This window comes from Onychomys torridus, chromosome 15 (genome assembly GCF_903995425.1).
Source record: "Onychomys torridus chromosome 15, mOncTor1.1, whole genome shotgun sequence".
In the NCBI taxonomy this organism is placed as follows: Eukaryota; Metazoa; Chordata; class Mammalia; order Rodentia; family Cricetidae; genus Onychomys; species Onychomys torridus.
Window position 1 is genome coordinate 15,841,167 of NC_050457.1, and position 20,382 is coordinate 15,861,548.

The window sequence follows — 20,382 nt, forward strand, 5'->3', positions numbered from 1 at the left end:
GGGGAGGGGATAGAGGTCTGGGAACATGAGGGATTGGGTTGGTCAAGTTGGGGGTGGGATGGAGTGGGAGAGTATGAAAGAGATAACTTGGGGGTTAGGGAGTAACCTGGGGCTAGAGAAGTTCCCAGGAATCCATAAGGATGACCCCAGCTAAGACTTCTAGCAATAATGGAGAGGGTGCCTGAACTGGCCTTCTCCTGTAATCAGATTGGTGACTACCCTAATTGTTAAGAGAGCCTTCATCCAGTAACTGATGGAAGCAGAGGCAGAGATCCAAAAGCCAAGCACTGGGCAGAGCTCCCAGAGTCCAGCTGAAGAGAGGGAGGCGGATTCTATGAGCAAGGGGGGGTCAAGACCATGAAGGGGAAACCCACAGAGAAAGCTGACCTGAGCTAACAGGAGTTCGCTGACCAACAGCTAGGAAGCCTGCATGAAACCTACCTAGGGCCTCTGCATGTGGTGACAGTTGTGTAGCTTGGTCTGTTTGTAGACTTGTCCCTGGCACACATGCTGGCTTTTTGAAACCTCTTCCCCATGCAGGAATGCCTCCCACAGCCTTGATGCAGAGGGAGGAGCTTGGTCCTACCTCAGTGTGATATGCCATGCTTTGTTGACTTCCATGGGAGTCCTGCCCCTTTCTGAAGAGAGGGAGGTAGATGGGGAGGAATAGACGGGAGGGGAGGAGAGGGAACAGGAAGAGAGGAGGGAGGGAAACTGTGGTTGGTACATAAAATTAAAGGGAAACATTTAATAAAAAGGAATCAGCAGCATCCAGAAGACTTGTAAAGCTGAGCAGGGATGACACACAACACAAACAGTTCTACCAGAGCTTCAGGTACCCGAACAGACAAGACTTTCACTTAACTGTGCCTACTCATGTCCAGAGAAACCGCATAAGGTTTAACAGAAGGAAAGCATCAGTCCATCTTATACCCTGATGACAATCTTAACTTGGTGCAATGGGCCAGACCTCATAACCATCTCTGTGTCCTCTTTTCACGATGGCAGTTCCAGTGACAGCAAATACCTGAAGGTGTCTTAAAGAGGGATGAGGGGATAGGCAGGCACACTCGGTTTCAGATGGGAAGAGCTTGCATAAACAGACACTAAATGCCTCCACGTCGTTCAGAAGCAGACCATCAGGAAAAGCTCACTTCACTACTGACGCCTCAAATGGATAAGTGACTGCAGATGCTAAGTTTTCATAATACATGATACGTAGGATATAAATTTTCCTTGTTCACTACAGTGAGTGAAGATTCAGCTACACGATGTCTACAGGTAACTGACAAGGCAACACTGTGTAAGTTTGGAATCCCTTTGGTATGATAAAGAGTTAGGTAATAACTCAGATGCAAAGAATCTGTGTGACCAATAATCTAGATGTATTCATTATAAGTGGGCAGTAAAATAAAATAATATACTACATTTAGAGAACATAGCTTATATACTCAACCATCCAACTGTCTCTCACAAAGAAATATTGTACACTAAACAACTTTGCTCTAGTACCCTCTATGTATTGGAGAGCATAGGACACTTGGATATATATTTTAAAAACTTGACACAATACAAAGAAGAAACCAAGATATGACAGAAGTCAGGAAAGCCAGACTGTCCACTATGGACTTCAGGCCACAGGCCCAGTCAGACAGCAGCCTCCCAGGCTTTTCTTTTAGTCCTCACAATAAGCCAGACAGCTGAACAGTCTCTTAATTTTTCTGAGATATGTAGCTTCATTTACAAATGCTTTTGAAAGACAACTTATTGAAAAGATAGAATTACTATTTAAAGTTAGATCTATCAGATTCTAGTGTCCTTTGTGAAAAGGACAATGAGGAATGCTGGGATGCTCAGAGGCCAATGAAGAACAGTGGCATGAATCCAGCTCTCAACGGGAGGATCAGGAAAGCTCACAGAAACCCGAGACAGGATCTCTATCTTCCCAGTCCCTTGTCCATACACAAGCTTTTATAACTGTAGTTTTTTAAATTGAGGTGAAATATCCTACGAAGTTTCCCAGAGTAAAAAGAGTCCTCAAACTTCATTTTAAAACTGTACATAAACTTAAAAGCTCAAGTGTAACATTCACTTCTAGAGCATTCCAGTCACCTGCATTTGACTCAGTCATAAAACAAGGAGGAAAAGAGTTGGTTTTTCAAACTAAGATATGTGTGATATCTGGACTTAACAAGAGTGTAACACATCTGAACAACTGCAATATTTTATAGCAGTAATTGTCAGATTAATGGGATGCTCCCACTGGATCTGAAACCATGCTAATTGACGGAAATGAAAAACTCTTACCTGCAGTAATTTCCTTGCTTAGCGACCTTGGCCAGAGAGAAAATGCAGTCAACAGTTGCCAGGTGATTCACGGCCTTACACAAAGTGTGGTAATGTTCACCAAAATTCCTACAGAGAGAGAAACAAGATGAGCAGGCTGATTTCTTGACCCATGCCAGCTGTGCAACAAGCAAACTGTCTACTAGCAACATAAGCACAAATGAAATAAGCCAGTCTGTCTAACAAGCATGGGAGGGGGCAATATATTGATCTACCTTTCATGATAAAACAACTGGTTGCTGAGTCTTCCACCACTTTGTTTGGCTAAACAAAGCCTAAAACAGCTTGATATGATGATGTCAACATAGTATATTATATTACATATATAACTATATATACTATAGTCACATTTCATCTGACCGTGACATTTCACTTCAGGAAAGAAATTTCAACAGAGAATTCAGTTTTCTTCCACAGCATCAAGAACTACTCAGGTTGGCCAGCTTTCTCAGGCACTCTTCCTTATAGCAACACCCAAGCCTGGAGTAACTGTCTCAGTGTATCTCACATAGAACTGGCAGAACTGTCTGTCAAACTGACCTAGCTCTTGTGGTCATTTGAATAGGTATGCCCCCATAAACTCATGTGTTTGAGTGCTTGGCCACTATTAACAGATATAGTCTTGTTGACATTGGTATGGCCTTGTTGGAAGAAATGTGTCACTGTGGAGGCAGGCTTTGTGGCCTCATATATGTTCAAGTACACCCAGGACACAGTTCTCTTCCTACTGCAGTAAATCAAGATGTACCTCTCCAGCACCATGTCTGCCTGCAGGCTGCCTTGTTTCCCACCATGACAATAATGGACTAAACCTCTGAAGGACTAAGCCAGCCTCAATTAAATGTTTTCCTGTATAAGAGTTGCTATGGTTGGGGCTGGAGAGATGGCCCAATGGTTAAGAGCACTGGCTGCTCTTCCAGAAGACCCAGGTTCAATTCCCCATACCCACATGGTAGCTTGCAACTGTCTGTAACTCCAGTTCCAAAGGATATGATACCCTCACATCAATGCACATAAAATTAAATAAATTATTTTAAAAAAAGAGTTGTTGTGGTCATTTGTCTCTTCACAGCAGTAGACCTCTAAGACAGCTTTATAACCCTAATATCTAAACCACACTCCCAGCACAGAACAGACAGAAGTAAGCACTTCTTCAGCTATCTTATTAATACTTGGTGATGGAAAATATCAAGACTTTTATCAAAAAATTTATTCACAAAGTGAATAGAAATGTTTATAGAGTTTTTTCAGCTTCTTTGTACCTATATTTTTCCATTCTCTCATATCCCAGCATTTTATTCCAATATGCACAATGCTGTACAAACTATGGAAATTTGCATATAATGATAAATTGTGGGTGCTGAAAATGCACATAATTGGCCAGACAAGATGGCATATGCCAACAATGCAGCACTCAGGAAACTACTGAGGATCACAAGTCCAAGGTCACTCTCAGCTTCACAGGCATTCATGGTCCTATCTCAAAATACATAAAAGATAAAACAACAACAAAAAATACTACAAAAGAACCAACACTTGATTTTTAAATGCTCAGTATGAAATACCTTTTAAGTAAAGAAAGACTACGTAAGGAAGCTTACATTTTAGAGTAGGTACTTACCTGAGAGAAACTGGGGCTTTGCTCAATTCAAAAGTAGGCAGGCACAGGGCACAGACTCTTTGAAGTCAGACTATGAGGCAAGGCATTGAGAGCTAAGTCTACAGACGGTCCAAGAGAAATGCTGAAGGGAATGGCCCCTCACTGCCCAGACTCAGGAGAGACACCTCACACTGTTGCCTCACTGCCCCTCGCTCAACAGGGCTTCATTTCCTAAACTTCACAAAGGAAGTTCAGAGGAGCAAAGCAGCCACCCCAAGCTCACACAACTGTGACCAGCAGAGTCCAGATTCCAACCACATTCTTTGTTTGTTTGCTTTCTGGTTTAACAATGCTGGGATAAGAACCCATGGCCTAACCCATGCCCAGCGAATGATCTTGCACAGACCTCCACCTCCAATTCTAAACTATGACCCCATTTTATAATGCTATTCTTCAAGGTTCTGTTAGCATTGTTGCTAATTTCTGTACATAGCTAGAGGGAAAAAAAGAAGTAAATTGCCTGCTTTTTCATAAAGTCATGATGCAACTCAGATATCCCTTACACAAACTGGAGAGGAAGATGGAGAGGGAAGTGTCACACTGAACACCTTTCTTGAAAAATATTTATGTAATATAGTGTGGACTTCAGAGGTGCTGAATATCAGTCTACTTGCTACTTAAAAATGTTTGCAGTATTTCCCAACTTATAAAGGGCATCAGGTTAGATCACTATAATGATCAGTTCTTCCTACGTAATTTTATCTTATTTTTAGAAGAAAATCTCTGTTTTCTGATTTGTTTTATTATCAAAAGAACTCTACTAATGTTTTCTTTCTTTTTTATTTTTATTTATTTTTTTTTTGGTTTTTCAAGACATGGTTTCACTGTGCAGCCCTGGCTGTCCTGGAATTCACTCTATAGACCAGGCTGGCCTCAAACTCAGAGATCCACCTGCCTCTGCCTCCAAGTGCTGGGATTAAAGGCATGCACCACCACTGCCTGGCTTATTAATGATATTTTCATGCAACTTTATTTTTACTATTTTTTGTAAACTAAGAATTGCATTCACAGTATGCTTTTTACATATTTATCTGAGTAGAGAGAACATATATATTAATTAGCCCATTTCCCCTGAGTTAAAGTTTATCAAAATAAGTGAAATGAGTTCCACTAGTAGTGTAAGAGTTTGTGCAAATTTTGAACACACAGTGGTTACACTCCTCCATCAGCTGGAACCTCATAGGTCAAAGCACATGCTTGAGTACATGATGGTCCGGCACAATCCATGCACATATCCTCCTTCCCGCTGTGAGAAACCAACTCCTTAATGTGCATCTCGCTTTATTCACTTGTAAATTATGTGCAATGATGCTATTTAATGCCACAGGGCTCAGAAAGGAGGAGTGAGTGACTTCATCTAAAGTCTCACAGTCACATGGAAGTTGATGCCCATCTCTTCCCAACTTCAGAGCAGAGTCAGTGGAAATGAGCTGGGCTGGGAGTGTTCGAAATGCAGGAAACAGCAAACTACAAACACTACTGTTTCCCCAAGAGCAGACACACAGCCTGCTGCACACTAGTGCCTAACACCGCCAATATGAACGCATGACTTTCAATCAACCCAGAATGTGAGTCACTCTTCAAGACAAGGACCAAAAGAAATTCTGTATCTTAAAAATGAGAAGCATAGCAGATTATTCTAGATTAAAACTGAGTAAAGAATTATGACCAAACACAATGTGGAAGAGTTAATTAGATCTTTTCTTTAAAAATTGGGACAGGGAACACTGAGGAAACTCAAATATATTTATTTTTCAGAAAGATTTATTTTTACCTTATATGTATGAGTATTATCTGTCTGTATGTGCACCACATGCATGCATCAAATATATTCTTAAATAAGTTAAATTTTCCTAGATGTAATAATAGTGTTGAAATTCCTTGTTAGGATGTTGTTATTTTCATGCATGCATAAGCACTTGGGATCAAATACTGTGAAAAACTTCCAAATAATTCTGGAATAAAAATATGTATGTATATGCATTTTCATATAGATGTAAATATACACATACTAGAGACAGAAACCAAATGAAGCAAAAAATTAGTATTTGCTAAATCTAGATGAGGGTACATAAATGGTCATTCCAGTTTTTTAAAAAAATGAAAACCTAGAGGAAAATACACAAAATATTAAAAATTCAGGGAAAAAATAAGTGAAGATAATAAAGTCAAAAATACTAACCCTTACCTATGCAGTGCAAAAAGGTGAGAAGGGTAAATTCCAAGGAGGAATTTTAAAAAAAAAAAAAAAAAAGGCTCTACCGAGCGTCATTAGCCGTAAAATACAATCCTGCAGCAGTGAAGAATATTGGGTCTCTCTCATCAGACTATGTGAGCTCACGTCCCAGTGGACCGAAAACCCCCGCTCTTCTAGCAGGTCACAGCAGCCATCGCTACTGTTTGGGATGCACAGATTCAGAGCGTACTGTTCACTGCGAACTTACTCTAGAAAATCAAGCCATTCAGCACTGCAGTCAAGGACTAGCTGCTCCCGGAGCTGATTCAGACGTCTGTAGTTTTCTACAATAAAAGGAGGGTGGAAACGGCTCACAGCTTTTGTGCTACAGGAGGAAAGGACAGAATCAAGGTTATAAAAATCAGTGCTCCCATCATTTCAGAAAATTAAAGCAGTTATTATTCACGATAAGCCTTGAACATAAACAGCTGTAAACAGAAAGCATTCTTTAATTATGGTCCCGAACTTGACTCTAAACAATAGAACTCTGTTCAGGAAGCTTTTAAAATATTCTTAAAATTTCAACTGTATGACAAAGTCGGAGTTGAAACTTACTTCACTGGCAAAGGCTTTTTTTTTCTTTCCCTCATGCTAAATGAAAATGTTTGCTTAAAAACATTGGAAGAAAATGCAGTTAAAAAAAAAAAAAAAGATGTGAGAAAGTAAGGTGGATGCATTGGTGGACGTCGTATTATTTCTGAGATTTTATACTTTTCTGTTCAGCATCTTCAGTACAAAAGGAAATAGATAAGGCATCACAAAGCAGGTCAGCACATGAATTCAGAATGTAAAAAAGACAGTTCTTCAGGTCCAGTGGCCCTGGATGGGAAGAAGTCTCACAAGCTCCCCTAGGCTTAAACATAAGCTGTCCTCTCCATCAAGAAGGGGTAGACAGCATTTGGGAGCTAGTTCCTCAGTCAGAGATACTAGGCCAGGCCTTGACCAGGCCACACATCAGCGCTGATGTCTTGTCCAAATGGAACAGACCTGGTGTGGGCTCCTCACAGGCATGGCCGAGTTCACACAGTGTTTAGCAGAGTACCCTTTACGGGGATCCAAGAGCGGATGCTACTTCTGTTGAAAGTGAACATCGGGAAATATGGTTTAGAAGGCCATGTGTACCCTAGTCTTTGTTTCCCAAGTCTTGTTATCTTTAAATTAACTGTTGGATACTGAAGGTCTAACTAATGATACTCTAATTCATCAACAGACCAAATGGCAACAGGCCCTCACCAATTCTATGACTGCATGTTTAGAAGATGCTGGCATCCATATTTTGCCTTGCAGGTGCTCCTCAATAGCATGTTCTAGAGTTCTAGGCAAATAATTGCCCGCAGCTTTTTCTTCTGCAATTGTTTAGCCAGAACCTCAGTTACTGTTCTACAGAATAATATGGGCATTAGTGATGTCTTTTATAAAGTGCATTTTCATTCATTAAGTGTACTACAGGGAAAAATTCAACATAGGGAAGGTTGCTCCAAGGATGGAAAACATCCTCCAAGTCAACACTACTCACATCTACAGCTTCAGTGGCATAAAGGAAAAACAAGGTATTTGAATTCAAGAAACCCATGCTTGTGCTTAAAGTAGCAGTTGCCATGGCAACAGACAATGGTTACATTATTTAATTAACATAAGAAACTATTAGCCATTATGTCACCATGTCAAAATTTCCCTCATCTTTAACATAAGAATTCCTTCACTCCACCACCAGCCAGGAGTCTCCCTAAAATTATTTTGGGCAAATGTTAATATTTTCATCCCTAGTCACACAGAGGTAGGAAGGGCAGTAAGAAAGAAGCAGTACACTATAGTCAAAGGCACACACTTCTGAACGAGTCCCCTCCAAGGGACTGATAAAGACAGAGTGTGGTTCTCTAATACTGTTTCCATTTATATTCATCAGCTCATGATATAAGTCACAAAAGGAAGTAACTATTATAACTGCATGCCAAGGAAAACACCGAGAATAAAAACACACGGAGCTCAGTGAGGGAGAAAATGAGATTTCAGCTTCTTCAAAGAAATGTTAGGAACAGCATTCATCAAAAAGTCCAAACCACCACATTCATCTTCCAGCTGAGCATTTCTCAACCTGATACTCACAGTCATGGGGCAAAAGAGTAATTGACAAGGGGGAAATGTGTTAAAATATGGTCTTCAATATTTTGAAATGAATGACAAGAACAGCTGAAGACAAACATCTCTTTGGTTCCAAGTTCATAAGAACACCGATGGAGGAAAAGCACTCTTGCTTCAAGAATGTGGTGGCACTGGTCTAGCATCTCAGACACGCATCATAATTCATGCTAGAAGTTAAAAAAAAATGCCTTAAACTTACCTTCCAACCTTCACCCAGTCAGCTGGGATGCAAGATACAGCCGAGTTCTTCATTTCAATCATAAACTAAAATAAATGCAAATGAACAGTGAGATATTTAAATGGGAAGCCACCCACGGCATATCATGAGGCTTCTTAGAAATTGTGTGTGACAATTTAATAAACATTATTCTAAACATTCAAAATAAACCCAGTACTGTTCTTGGGAGAGTTCGGGTATTTTCTAATAACTTCTTTCATTCATTACTATCCATGTAGCTTAAGAACTCTGTTACTCAGTAAGATTAAGTTTCATAAAAGTGTGTGTGGGTGTGTGTGTGCTGGGGTGGGGGTAGGGGGTGGGTGTGTACGGGGTGAGGGGGCGGTGTGCACGCATGTGCCTATGCCTGCAACCTTGGCAGCCAGAAGAGGGTGCTGGTTCAGTGTTCTGCCCTACCACACTCTCTGTTCTACTTCCCTGAGGCAGGGTCTCTCTCTGAACTGTCTGATGCTCCTCTGTTTCAGCTAGACTGACTAGCCAGCAAGCCTCAGGGATCCTGTCATCTCCTCCCCCCACACCACATGTCTGGAACTACCCTTTGGAGCAGAACAAGTTTGCTGTCTGGTCCCTCCCACAAGAAGCCATCAACTGCCAATCATTCAGAAAGGAGGGTTGGGGCCTTATGAGCCACACCTCCATCCTTGGCCACGGCTGGCTGCGGACAGTCCAGAAGACAGCACTCCCCGTCTGTTCTTTCCACATAGCACTCCTGTTCTTCTCACCCCCTCTTCTGCAACATCCCCGAGCCTTACAGTGAGACTGCCTCCACATATCCAACCGTGCTCCCTCTGTAAGCAAACTTCTCAGACCTGAGCCTCTCCTCCTTTGTAGCACTATTCAGATGTGTTCTGTGCTCGAATCCTTGTATTAGCGCGCGCGCACACACACACACACACACACACACACACACGCGCGCGCGCGCACACACCACACACACACGCACATGCACACGCGCACACACACACACGCACACACACCACACACACACCACACACGCGCACACACACGCACGCACACGCGCACACCACACACACACGCACACCACACACACGCACACACACGCACGCACACGCACACACGCACACACACACACACGCGCGCGCACACACACACGCACGCACACACACACCACACACACGCATACACACACGCGCGCGCACACACACACCACACACACACACACACGCACACGCACACACACCACACACACACACACCACACCACACACACACACACACACACACTCACACCACAGTCTGTAGACTGTTCAGACATACTTTCAAAAATCTATACTGTATACAGTAAGATCCAGAAATTCCTGGGTTAATTCTGTGATAGTTCCATCAAGTTTTTCACTTGTCTGTTATGATATGCATATGACCTTATATTTGTCGTGTCTTTGTTTTCTTTTTACACAAAAAAGAAATAGTTTTATAGTAATGGTTAATATTTATTAATTTCTATACCAAGCAAATTTTGAAACTAATATACGATCTCGTCATACATAGAAATTGATTAATACAGTTTCAAATCTCCCACACTCAATTTTATAGTTGAGAATTAACCGTCTAAAAATGTCCCTATAGTTATAAAAATTAACTGGAAACAAGCCAAACTTTATATATATATATGATAGAAAAATAAAATTACTAACTATACTAAATAATTCTTCAGTTCAAAAATGCTCTGTGAAGGCACACTGGCATTTTATGAAATAATTCTGAGAGAGCTATGTCAAAGGCAAATATCAAATTTCAAGGCTACAGGAAGAAAAGATCCTAACCTGTGGGAATTGGTGGTGAAGGGCTGATGAACATTTTGAAAAGCCCATAAAAACAAGGTGTACCACGAGAATCACGGTGTAGCTATCAAAGGGCCACTCTAGGGACTGGCAGGGCTCCATCAAGCCACAGCCATGCCAATGGGAGGTGCAGCAAGAGTTGGGAAAGCCTGTGGTCACCACATGTCTGTCTAAGTTCTTCAGAACAGCTTCATACTGTGCTCGGCTGCACTAGCCTTAGGAGAGGAAATTCTCTCTGGTTATTTTCCAAACATCCTAAGAAGGACCAGGCAGGCCCTTTGTTTATGTGTTTTACTGCTAAAGAAAAAACACTGGAAAAAAAAATAACACTTGTTCTAGAAAGCTCTGTAAGATCTCCCAACAATCCTCTGCTCTGCAGTTCCTAACTCCACCTCCCATAAGTTAACACAAGAATTCTGCCTTCAGTCATTTCAGTACTTTCTCATATTACTCTCCCAGGACCTACTTCTGTCTGGGTTAATGTCAGACATTGTCATTCAAACTATAGGACACAAGCCTAGGCTGGCACCATTACCAGGCTTGCTGAAAATCTTCTTTCCTTCCCTTTGCTTGTTTTACTTTGTTTTTAGATAGATATGTCTTATTTAGGGTTTCTATTGCTGTGATGAAACACTATGACCCAAAAGCAAGTTAGGTCAGAAAGGGTTTGTTTGGCTTATAATTCAGCATCACTGTTCATCGATGAAGGATGTCAGGACAGGAACTCAAACAGGACAGGATCCTGGAGGCAGGGGCTGATGCAGAGGCCATGGAGGGGAGCTGCTTACTGAACTGATCCCCATGGCTTGCTCAGCCTGCTTTCTAATAAAACCCAGGAGCACCAGCCAGGGATGGTCCACTCACCATGGACAGGACCCTCCCTCTTCGATCACTAATTGAGAACATGCCTTACAGCTGGACCTCATGGAGGCATTTCCTCAACTGAGGCTCCTTCCTCTGACGATTCTAGCTTGTGTCAAATTGACACACAAGACTAGACAGTACAAGATGTAATCCAGACTGATCTCAAACTCTTTGAGCAGCCAAGGATAATACTAAACTTTGCTCCTCCTGCCTCTGCCTCCCAATTGGTAGACTTCCATCACATCATCACTGCCAGGCAGGCTGCAGACCTTCTCAGCTCACTCTAGCACCTGCCTCCTATTTACTTCAGCATCACATGTAACCCACTCCTCCTCTCCCTCACTTTTTCCTTACTTTCCTTTAAGAACTTTAAATGTTTCTTATTTACAAACTTAACAGAGAGACAGACATGTTGTAAGCAAGGGCACAAAGAAACCAATCAGACAGGCACATGGGTGGGAAGAAGGTTTTTATTATAAATACATGAGCAAGGGCCAAAGTAGCCATGACTACCTTTCTGGGGCAGAGAGGCCAGGGCAGACTGGCAAGAGAGGATGTTGCTATTCACCCCAACTCTACCAGCCCTGCTGTGGGTAGATACTCCTTTGTAAACTTTGTATAAGTATATACAAAGTATATACTAATGTAAACTTTGTATAACTTAGTATATACAAAGTATATACTTACATAAACTTTGTACAACTTAGTATATACAAAGTATATATTTATGTAAACTTTGTTAAACCCTCAAGGAGTGCAAGTGGCCAGGCCCCCACCTGAGGAGATCCAGCAGCCAGGCCCCATCCCCTAGTGACTGTTTTTTGGTTTGTTTTGTTTTTTGTTTTTTGTTTTTATTGGCTTTTTTTTTTTTTTTTTTTTTTTTGGCAAAACAACTCCGAAACAGGAGAGTGGCCAGGCCCCCAACCCTACAGGAAAACAAAATCCCACCAATCCCTGAGTGTGCCCCAAAATCGGGCCACATGATCCTTCCATTCCCAGGATACCCTGGAAAACTCCCCTGCTTCTCCCCCAAGAAACCATATTAAACCCCAACAATCCCCTGTTCTGCCCAGTTCTCTGCTGCTTCTCTCCTGTTTGTTGTGCAGCATGACTCTGTGATAGTCCTTGGCTCCCAACTGCCAAGACGCCTTTCCATCCAAGCTGTAACATATATACTGGGGGCAGAGAGAAGAGCAGGAGCAGAGAATAACCCCTGGGTTATACAGAAAAGCTAGTAGAAACTAGTAGCTGCAGGGTTGGAGGAGGGGATCCTATGAACTGGATCAGCCTGGAAGTTTAGGGTTGTGGGTGGAGGGTGGGGTCTGGTGGTATACACTGCTGTGTATAAATAAAATGCTGTTTGGCCAGTGGCCAGGCAGGAAGTATAGGCGGGACAAGAGAGAAGAGAATTCTGGGAGGTGGAAAGCTGGGTGGAGAGATACTGCCAGCCACCACAATGACAAGGAGGATGTAAGGTAATGGTAAGCCACAAGCCACATGGCAAAGTATAGATTAATAGAAATAGGTTAATTTAAGATAGAAGAAGTAGATAACAAGAAGCCTGCCACGGCCATACAGTTTGTAAGCAATATAAGTTTCTGTGTGCTTTCTTGGTTGGGTCTGAGCTGCTGTGGGACTGGTGGGTGAGAGAGATTTGTCCTGACTGTGGGCCAGGCAGGAAAACTCTATCTACAATACACCATAGGCACATGTCAGTAAGCCAAGTGGCTCTTCCTGGCAGACAGAAACGTATTTCACAGGTTCCTGTGGAATGATAAGAGAGAACGTTTATCTCTCTGCCAAAAACCCTATAGTCCAGTTGAGCAGAGCCAAAACTATCATTACGGACCAAGTCAGTGGGCCTGCCCTTTTTGGGGTGCTTGGGGTTTTTCCCTTTGGACCTGTGGTGGTTTGAAAGAAAATGGCCCTCAAAGTGAGTGGCACTTTTAGGAGGTGTGGCCTTGTTGGAGGAAGGGTCACATGGTGGAAACAAGAGATATAATTAAATATTCAATGTCTGTTTAAACACTCAAAAATACTTGTGCAGAGTTCTGAGTGAAACAGGCTTTGTGAAATCTCTGCTGAGCACAGCATCCTCAGGACTTTAGCCAGAGACAGATGGGCTAACTTAAGTCAGGGGTTAAATCTATAAATCGTACATGGTCTGGAGCATCCTGATGAGCACACTATTGTTCATCCTAATTGCCTGTCTCAAATGGCTATATAATTGGCAACCTTTCACTAAAATACTCAAAGCAATGCAAATATTAAGACACATGATTTGAAAGTGTTGTAGCCAGGCTGTTCTGGTGGAATCCCTGGAACAGAGCTTTCTCCCACAAGAAAAAAAATCTATTTTTTAATTCTTAAATAGAATGCTCATCCTATAGAAATTATTCCTAAGTTTATTAAACTGATATTTCAACCAAGTAAAATTTCTGGAATTTTTGTCATTAGAATCTTCACAGTAATATAAACACATAGTAGGAGTGAGCGCCAAGGCAGAACAGCACTGAATGCTACAGCTACGTTTGTAAAGGACTTCTCTCTTAACGGTTCTCATTTCAATATTAATACCAACTTTAAAGACGAGTAAATATCCTTGGGCTGAAGAGATGGCTCTGCAGTTAAGAGCACTGGCTACTCTTCCAGAGGACCTGAGTTCAATTCCCAGTACCCACAAGGCAGCTCACACCTGTCTTTAACTCCAGTTCCAGGGGATTCAATACCCTCATACAGGCAAACCAATGTACATGAAATAAAAATAAATACATTATTTAAAAAAAGATAAGTATACATCCTAGACCACATTCCAAATAGCAACGTAATCTATGTATGACTACACAAAATGTGCATTTCCACTCTTTTTAAATAAGACTTTTGGAGGAAATGCTGTTAGTCACTTTGTGATTGAACCAGCATGTGTGGTCTACTTGGCACCATTTCCTCTGTAAGGCAGGAGTCCAAGGCTAGCTTCTCTGGCCTGGCCCCTAGATCCTGTTAATAATAACTAAGATCTGTAATGTATCTTCAACAGGTAACAGGGCACACGTAACATCAAGTTGCTTGAATTTATTGAAAGATTAATAAAACATTATCCTGATTTCTTGTTGGAAAAGGTTATTATGGCATATTTCCAAGGGAAAAAACAGAAGGTTTTTAATAATGATATCTACAACTGTCAAGTCCAAAGCCCCTCCCCCTTGTCCCAAAGTCAGTGCAGGTGACATGTCCTAAACAGAAGGACTCTGGCCAGGTAAACAAAAGGACTGTTGTCAGGGAAACAAGCCTAAAGTTTTCTGTTTATTGAAAAGCAGATCTCTTGAGGGGGTTTCTGTTCAGCAAGGACCACCCTCAATCCTCCAGGAACCTCCTTAACCTCCCCACACTTCACCCACTTCCAAGAGGAACCTCACATAGTTCCCATCAACCTTGAGAGCCAGTGTCAGCTCAGACCCCACCCTGCTGATGTCACATAAAATCTGCTTGCTTTTGGCCACTTTGCTCTTCTCCGACCTTGGCAATTTGAATACCAATAAATCTTTCTTTGTGCCCATAGAGGGATCTAGTTTGGTAGTTTTTCTGCACCACTGCTTATAACAGCCTATCCAGAGATTTTTACTTATATTATGAAATAGCTTTTCTACTCCAGGCAAACTGATATAAAATGAAAATATATTTGACATTACCTCTTGTCCTGATACAGTCACATATTGTAAAGAAGGAAGTTTTAGTATTTTTCGTAATTCTTGTAAATGCATTTGGATACTCTGAGTAACTTCTTGAATTTCATCTTTCCTCTTTTTTATTAAAGGGAAGTCAGACAGGTCTTTGAATAATTCAGTTTTATCGCCAACTCTAAAATATGAAAAGTGCAGATCCGGATATTGAAACATATTAATTAGACCAGTTATCAATTTTGTAGCATGATGAAATACCTACAGACTGGAACTCAGGAAAATGAGGTTCTAATTCCAGCTCTGCCACTAAATATTTATAGAGACATTCCTTAACTTCCGACAAAATCATTTTTACTTCATTCACAATTTGTATGATAAAACCAAGAAATAAGCTATCATGTCATTTGCCTACTCAGAAAATAACAACAAAGGTAAACTCAGCTTCCTGAAAGATACACCACAAAACCACACCCTTAAAAGGACAACTGCAGATTCCACACACAAACACAATCACCCCAGCTTCTAGGAAATGGGAACAAGGGCCATCTGGCACCTGCTTTGGAGTTAATGAACTGCTAAGTACTACCTGGCTTTAGCTTTGTCCTTTGTCATCTGATACCTGGGGAAGTACTTCCTCTCTCCTAGACTGTGAACTGCCTGAGTTTAGACAACTATAAATGTTCCCAATTACATACGTACTCAAGCAACTTCCCACACCAAATGGCCCACGCACTGGCTGATAGTCACTGGTGGGAGGAAGTGGGAGTCTGTGCTTACCTGGCAGCTTGTTCATTCAGTATCTTTAAGTAATGTTGCACTGGACTGAGGAGCTCAGGAATTTCTAAGATGAGTGTTCGGAGTAAGTCTGACTGTACGTGGGAATTAACCGCAGGTACTAATGCTTGAAGCTCTGACTTCAGGTGACTCAGGCTTTTGACAATCAAGAAGAACTCTTGCGTAGAGCACTGGAAAAAGAAATATTTTTAATCTAAAAAGCTGGATGTGGTGGCTCCCCTGTGATCCCAACATTCAGGAGGCTGGGGTGGGAGGGTCTCTGCAAGTTCAAGGTCAGTGTGAGCTACACAGAGTCCAGGCATGGATTAAAAAGAAAAACAGCACTGTAAGCCAGGGTGCAGTAAAGAACCTGTGAAATGGCCGCTCTGTGATTTGGGGAAAGGTTTTTATCATGGATAAGAGATAGAAAACATCCAGAAGCATCTAAAGGAGTCCAGATCAGAGAGGAAAATAAAATCCAGACTCCTTTTTCTTTACCCTATTTTTTTTTTTTGCTGTATTTTTTTTTAAGATTTATTTATTATGTATACAGTGTTCTGCTTGCACGTGTCCTTGTAGGCCAGAAGAAGGCACCAGATCTCATTACAGATGGTTGTGAGCCACCATGTGGTTGCTGGGAATTGAACTCAGGACCTCTGGAAGAGCAGCCAGTGCTCTTAACCTCTGAGCCATCTCTCCAGCCCCTTTACCTTATTTTAATTTGGCCCTTTTAATTGGTTTACTGAGGACAGGTGGCCAGATCTGACATTGGGGCACTGACTGTTATGAGGCTTAAGGAGAGAATCAGACCAAGAGAGGTACTCTGGGAGATTTGCCCAAAAAGGCAGTTTGGGTTTTATAGGGCAGTTTTAGTTGGGCAAGAAAGCATTAAGGAAAAAGGAACTGTTGCAGGCAAAAGGGCCTGCAGGGGTGAGACAAATTTTACCGGGAGTGGGAGGGGGAGGGGGGTTCTGGCTGTTAGGATGGCAGGAGGCTGTGGTCGGCTGTGCTGCTGGGATAAGGGGTCAGAGGACTTCTGAGAGGTCCAGAACATCCATCCAGCTTGCATTTCCCCAGAGGGGCTGGGTTCCACAAAAGTCATTCCTTGGTATCCCAAGTGACAATCAAAAAAGTTTGATAACAATTAAAAAAAAATAAACTAAAACTACAAGGCATTATTTGTCATTTGTTCAAATGTCAAAGATGTAAAATAGACATCTTTCTCTACTATTAGTAGAAGCAACCTTTTTAAAGAGCATATAGGTATAGCCTCACAGCTATTAATAAGGTTCTTAGAGCATGAATAAACACCCTTGGAAAGCCAGGCTTCTAGACTGAACTTCTTAATAGGAAAGAAATTATTATTCTCTTTCTCCTGAGACATACAAAGGACAGGTCATTTGTGAAGTACTTACCGCGGTCATTATCAGCCTATTTTGCACAAAACTAGGGATCAATTTAATAACTAAACAAAAAGCAACCAAGTTAAAAATTCTACCTGCATTAGATCTTGGAAGCATGTAGGTACAAAAAGAAATAAACTAAAGGAAAAAAGTTAATAAAAAATGAGTATCTTTTGGTTAAGGCAATTACACTTCAAAGGACAGGCCACAGGCACAAGACACACCACTGAAGGGTCACAGCCTAAGGTCCATGAGTAACGTGAGGCTTGGGCTCAGTTCAGCCTGGCTAGGAAACTATTGACATACAAGACTGTACAAACTCTCTTCTCTCAACATTGGTGAAACATCCTTATTCTTAAATGTATTTACCAACATTAGCATCTAATATGGGTTCCTGTGACAAGATTTTCTAAGATTTGACTTGCAAGTTTTCATATAAAAAGAAATATTTATTTCATTCCACATTGAGCCCACTTGGGATCTCCCATCATTGTCACCATAACGCACCTCCATGAAAATTCTACAGCCACAGGGCCTAGGCTGCCCACAGAACTGGGACCCAGGATGTCACTCATCACTGGTGCGAACAGCAGAAGCTTGGAGTAACGTAGGAAGAAGAAGGAAAAAACAAAAAACAAAAAACAAAACAAAACAAAACAAAATGAAACTAAAGGGCCAGGAAGAAAACCTGAGCAACTACTGCTTTGCAAAAAAGCAAAAACAAAACAAAACTAATGAATGGCATGCATTGACGGTAGGGTCAAGAGCAGCTAAGAAAGACGTGGCTGGAAGCATTCAGACTTGAGCCAATCTTGAGCCACAATCCAATGAAACACCTAGAGAAGCACCAAGGAACAGTTTCCCAGTGACTCACAAGTTCTGCTAGTAAATACAATCAGAGATCCCAAAGTGGAAGGCATCCTCGTGCTGCACACTGATTACTTTTCAAGTGAATGGGATTGTAACTTTTTTCCAGTTTGGAAACTTGCAGAGATACAAAGCTTATGAAAGGTAAACATCCAAGAGAAGTTGAAAGACTGGGGGTGAGACAGCCTAGAAATCACCACAGCTCAGCAGGATGTTGCCGCCTCCCGCTATGGACACTTTGACCTTGCTTTTTTGATTAACAGCTCAAACAAAAATCTGTTCTGCTCTTATTTTCTCTTGAGAGAAAAGAGAAAAAAAAAAAAAATCCCTGACATCTGTCAATGAATCCTTTCAAACAGGGAAAGCAAAGTGCCTGGAGATCAGCTGACTGGAGAGGGTAACAGCACTGACTGCCAGGCACTGGGCCAAGGATACAAAATAACACATGGTTTTGTAGCTCTCTGCAGCACCAAAGACCAAGTACAGAATTTTCCAATATCAACATGGCGTCTATCACTGCCAGCCAGCAAAACAGTAGCAGCACAGTACACAGTGTTACAATCAACTCCACTGAGCACAATCAACTCAGGGATCTTCTTCCCCAGGATCTGCATTACCAAATCCAGTTTGTATTTTGTTTCTAATTTAACTGCAGCACAGGGAACAATTACATAAGTCCTCTTGGGCACCACAAATATCCTCAAAGGCAGTACTTATCATTCTGGCACAATTTCCCAGGGAAGACAAGTCTTAAAAAGTAAACATTAATGAAAATTGGTCAGACTAAACTTTGGGCATATAAAATTCATTCTACCATGGATTAAGCAGGTAATTTGTATTTGGCAGAAAAGTAACATATGAATGAAGTTTGCTTGTGAAGAGTCAACCAGAAAAAAAAAAAAAAACCTGCAATGGCAATTGAGAAAACCACATCAAATACAGGAACACTAAAGGACACACCAACTAAAACACAGTTAAGGATGCTGGACTGAAGTACAAATTCTGTCACGTGAGGTTTCAATAGAAATGGCCCCCACAGGCTCATAGGCAGTGGCACTATTAGGAAGTGTGGCCTTGTTGGAGTAGGTGTGTCACAGGAGGCAGGCTTTGAAGTTTCAGATGCTCAATCCAGGCCCAGTGTCACTCTCTCTTCCTGCCACCTTTGGATCCGGATGTAGAACTCACAGCTACTTTTCCAGCACCATGTCTGCCTGTGTGCCACCATGCTTCCCGCCACAATAGCAATGGACTAAACCTCTGGACTGTAAGCCAGCCCTAAGTAAATGTTTTCCTTATGAGAGTTGCTGTGGTCATGGTGTCTCTTCACAGCAACAGAAACCCTGACTAAGGTACCTTCTTTAAGCAACAATGCATTATACAACATTGTGCAATTGTAGCATGACTACACAGCAGTAAGAAAGTGCTATTCCAGCCTTCTCTCAAGGCTCAGAGTCATTACAGAACAGGAGGCAGAAAGACTGTCAGAGCCAGAGGTGGGAGGCGACCACACTGAAACTGTGTTTTCCAGACACGACAGGGCAGTTGTACAGAGGAACTCACTAAAGGGCTAAAGGCCCAAAGCCCACGGTGGGCTTAGCAGCCCTGGACAAGAATGTTGATTCACTACTGACATCTGCAGGCTGCCAGCATCCAGGAAGCTACTGTTAGAGAAGGAAACCATGTAGCCTCCTAAACTAAGGCAGCATCAATACTGCCTGGGGCTCTAGGATCAGGGAAGTCCTGACAAGGGGGCGTAAGATGGCATGGTCCCCAAAATGGATGTTCCCCTTGGGGACGGTGGCAGATTCCTTAGTTTCCACTAAGAGGATATTGCAATTCTTAACATCTACACACCAAACCCAGCGACACCCGAGGTCATGAAAGAAACACTACTATAGGTTAAATCATATATTGACCCTCACACCATGATAATGGATGACTTCAATTCTCCACTCTCACCAAAGGACAAGTTGCCAGACAAAAACTAAACAGAGCCATGCTGGAGTTAACTGATGCCATAATCCAAATAGACCTAATAGATATTTACAGAACATTTCACCCAAACACAAAAGAATATACATACCTTCTGGGACACAGAGCAAATCTAAACAGATAAAAGAAAATTGAAATAACACCCTGCATTCTATCTGGCCACCATGGATTAAAGCTGGATTTCAACAAAAACAGAAAGCTTACAAACTCATTGAAATGAAACAACTCACTATTTAATGGAAAATGGGTAAAGAGAGAAATTAAGTAAGAAATTTAAAACTTTCTAGAAAACACAACATACCCAAACTTATGGGACACAATGAAGTTACTTAAGAGGCAAGTTCACAGCACTAAATATTTACATTTAAAAAGAAGTGGA

At 41.7% G+C, this 20,382-nt stretch overlaps 1 protein-coding gene across 1 annotated transcript in view; it reads right to left on the reverse strand.

Annotated features, from left to right (window-relative positions):
* Window positions 1-20,382, reverse strand: part of Msh3 (mutS homolog 3) — a 153,542-nt gene that overhangs the window by 41,481 nt on the left and 91,679 nt on the right. Inside the window, 5 exon segments of the mRNA XM_036206875.1 lie at window positions 2,308-2,415; window positions 6,451-6,567; window positions 8,584-8,648; window positions 14,977-15,145; window positions 15,745-15,932. Of these exon segments, the coding sequence (XP_036062768.1) occupies window positions 2,308-2,415; window positions 6,451-6,567; window positions 8,584-8,648; window positions 14,977-15,145; window positions 15,745-15,932 (647 nt within the window).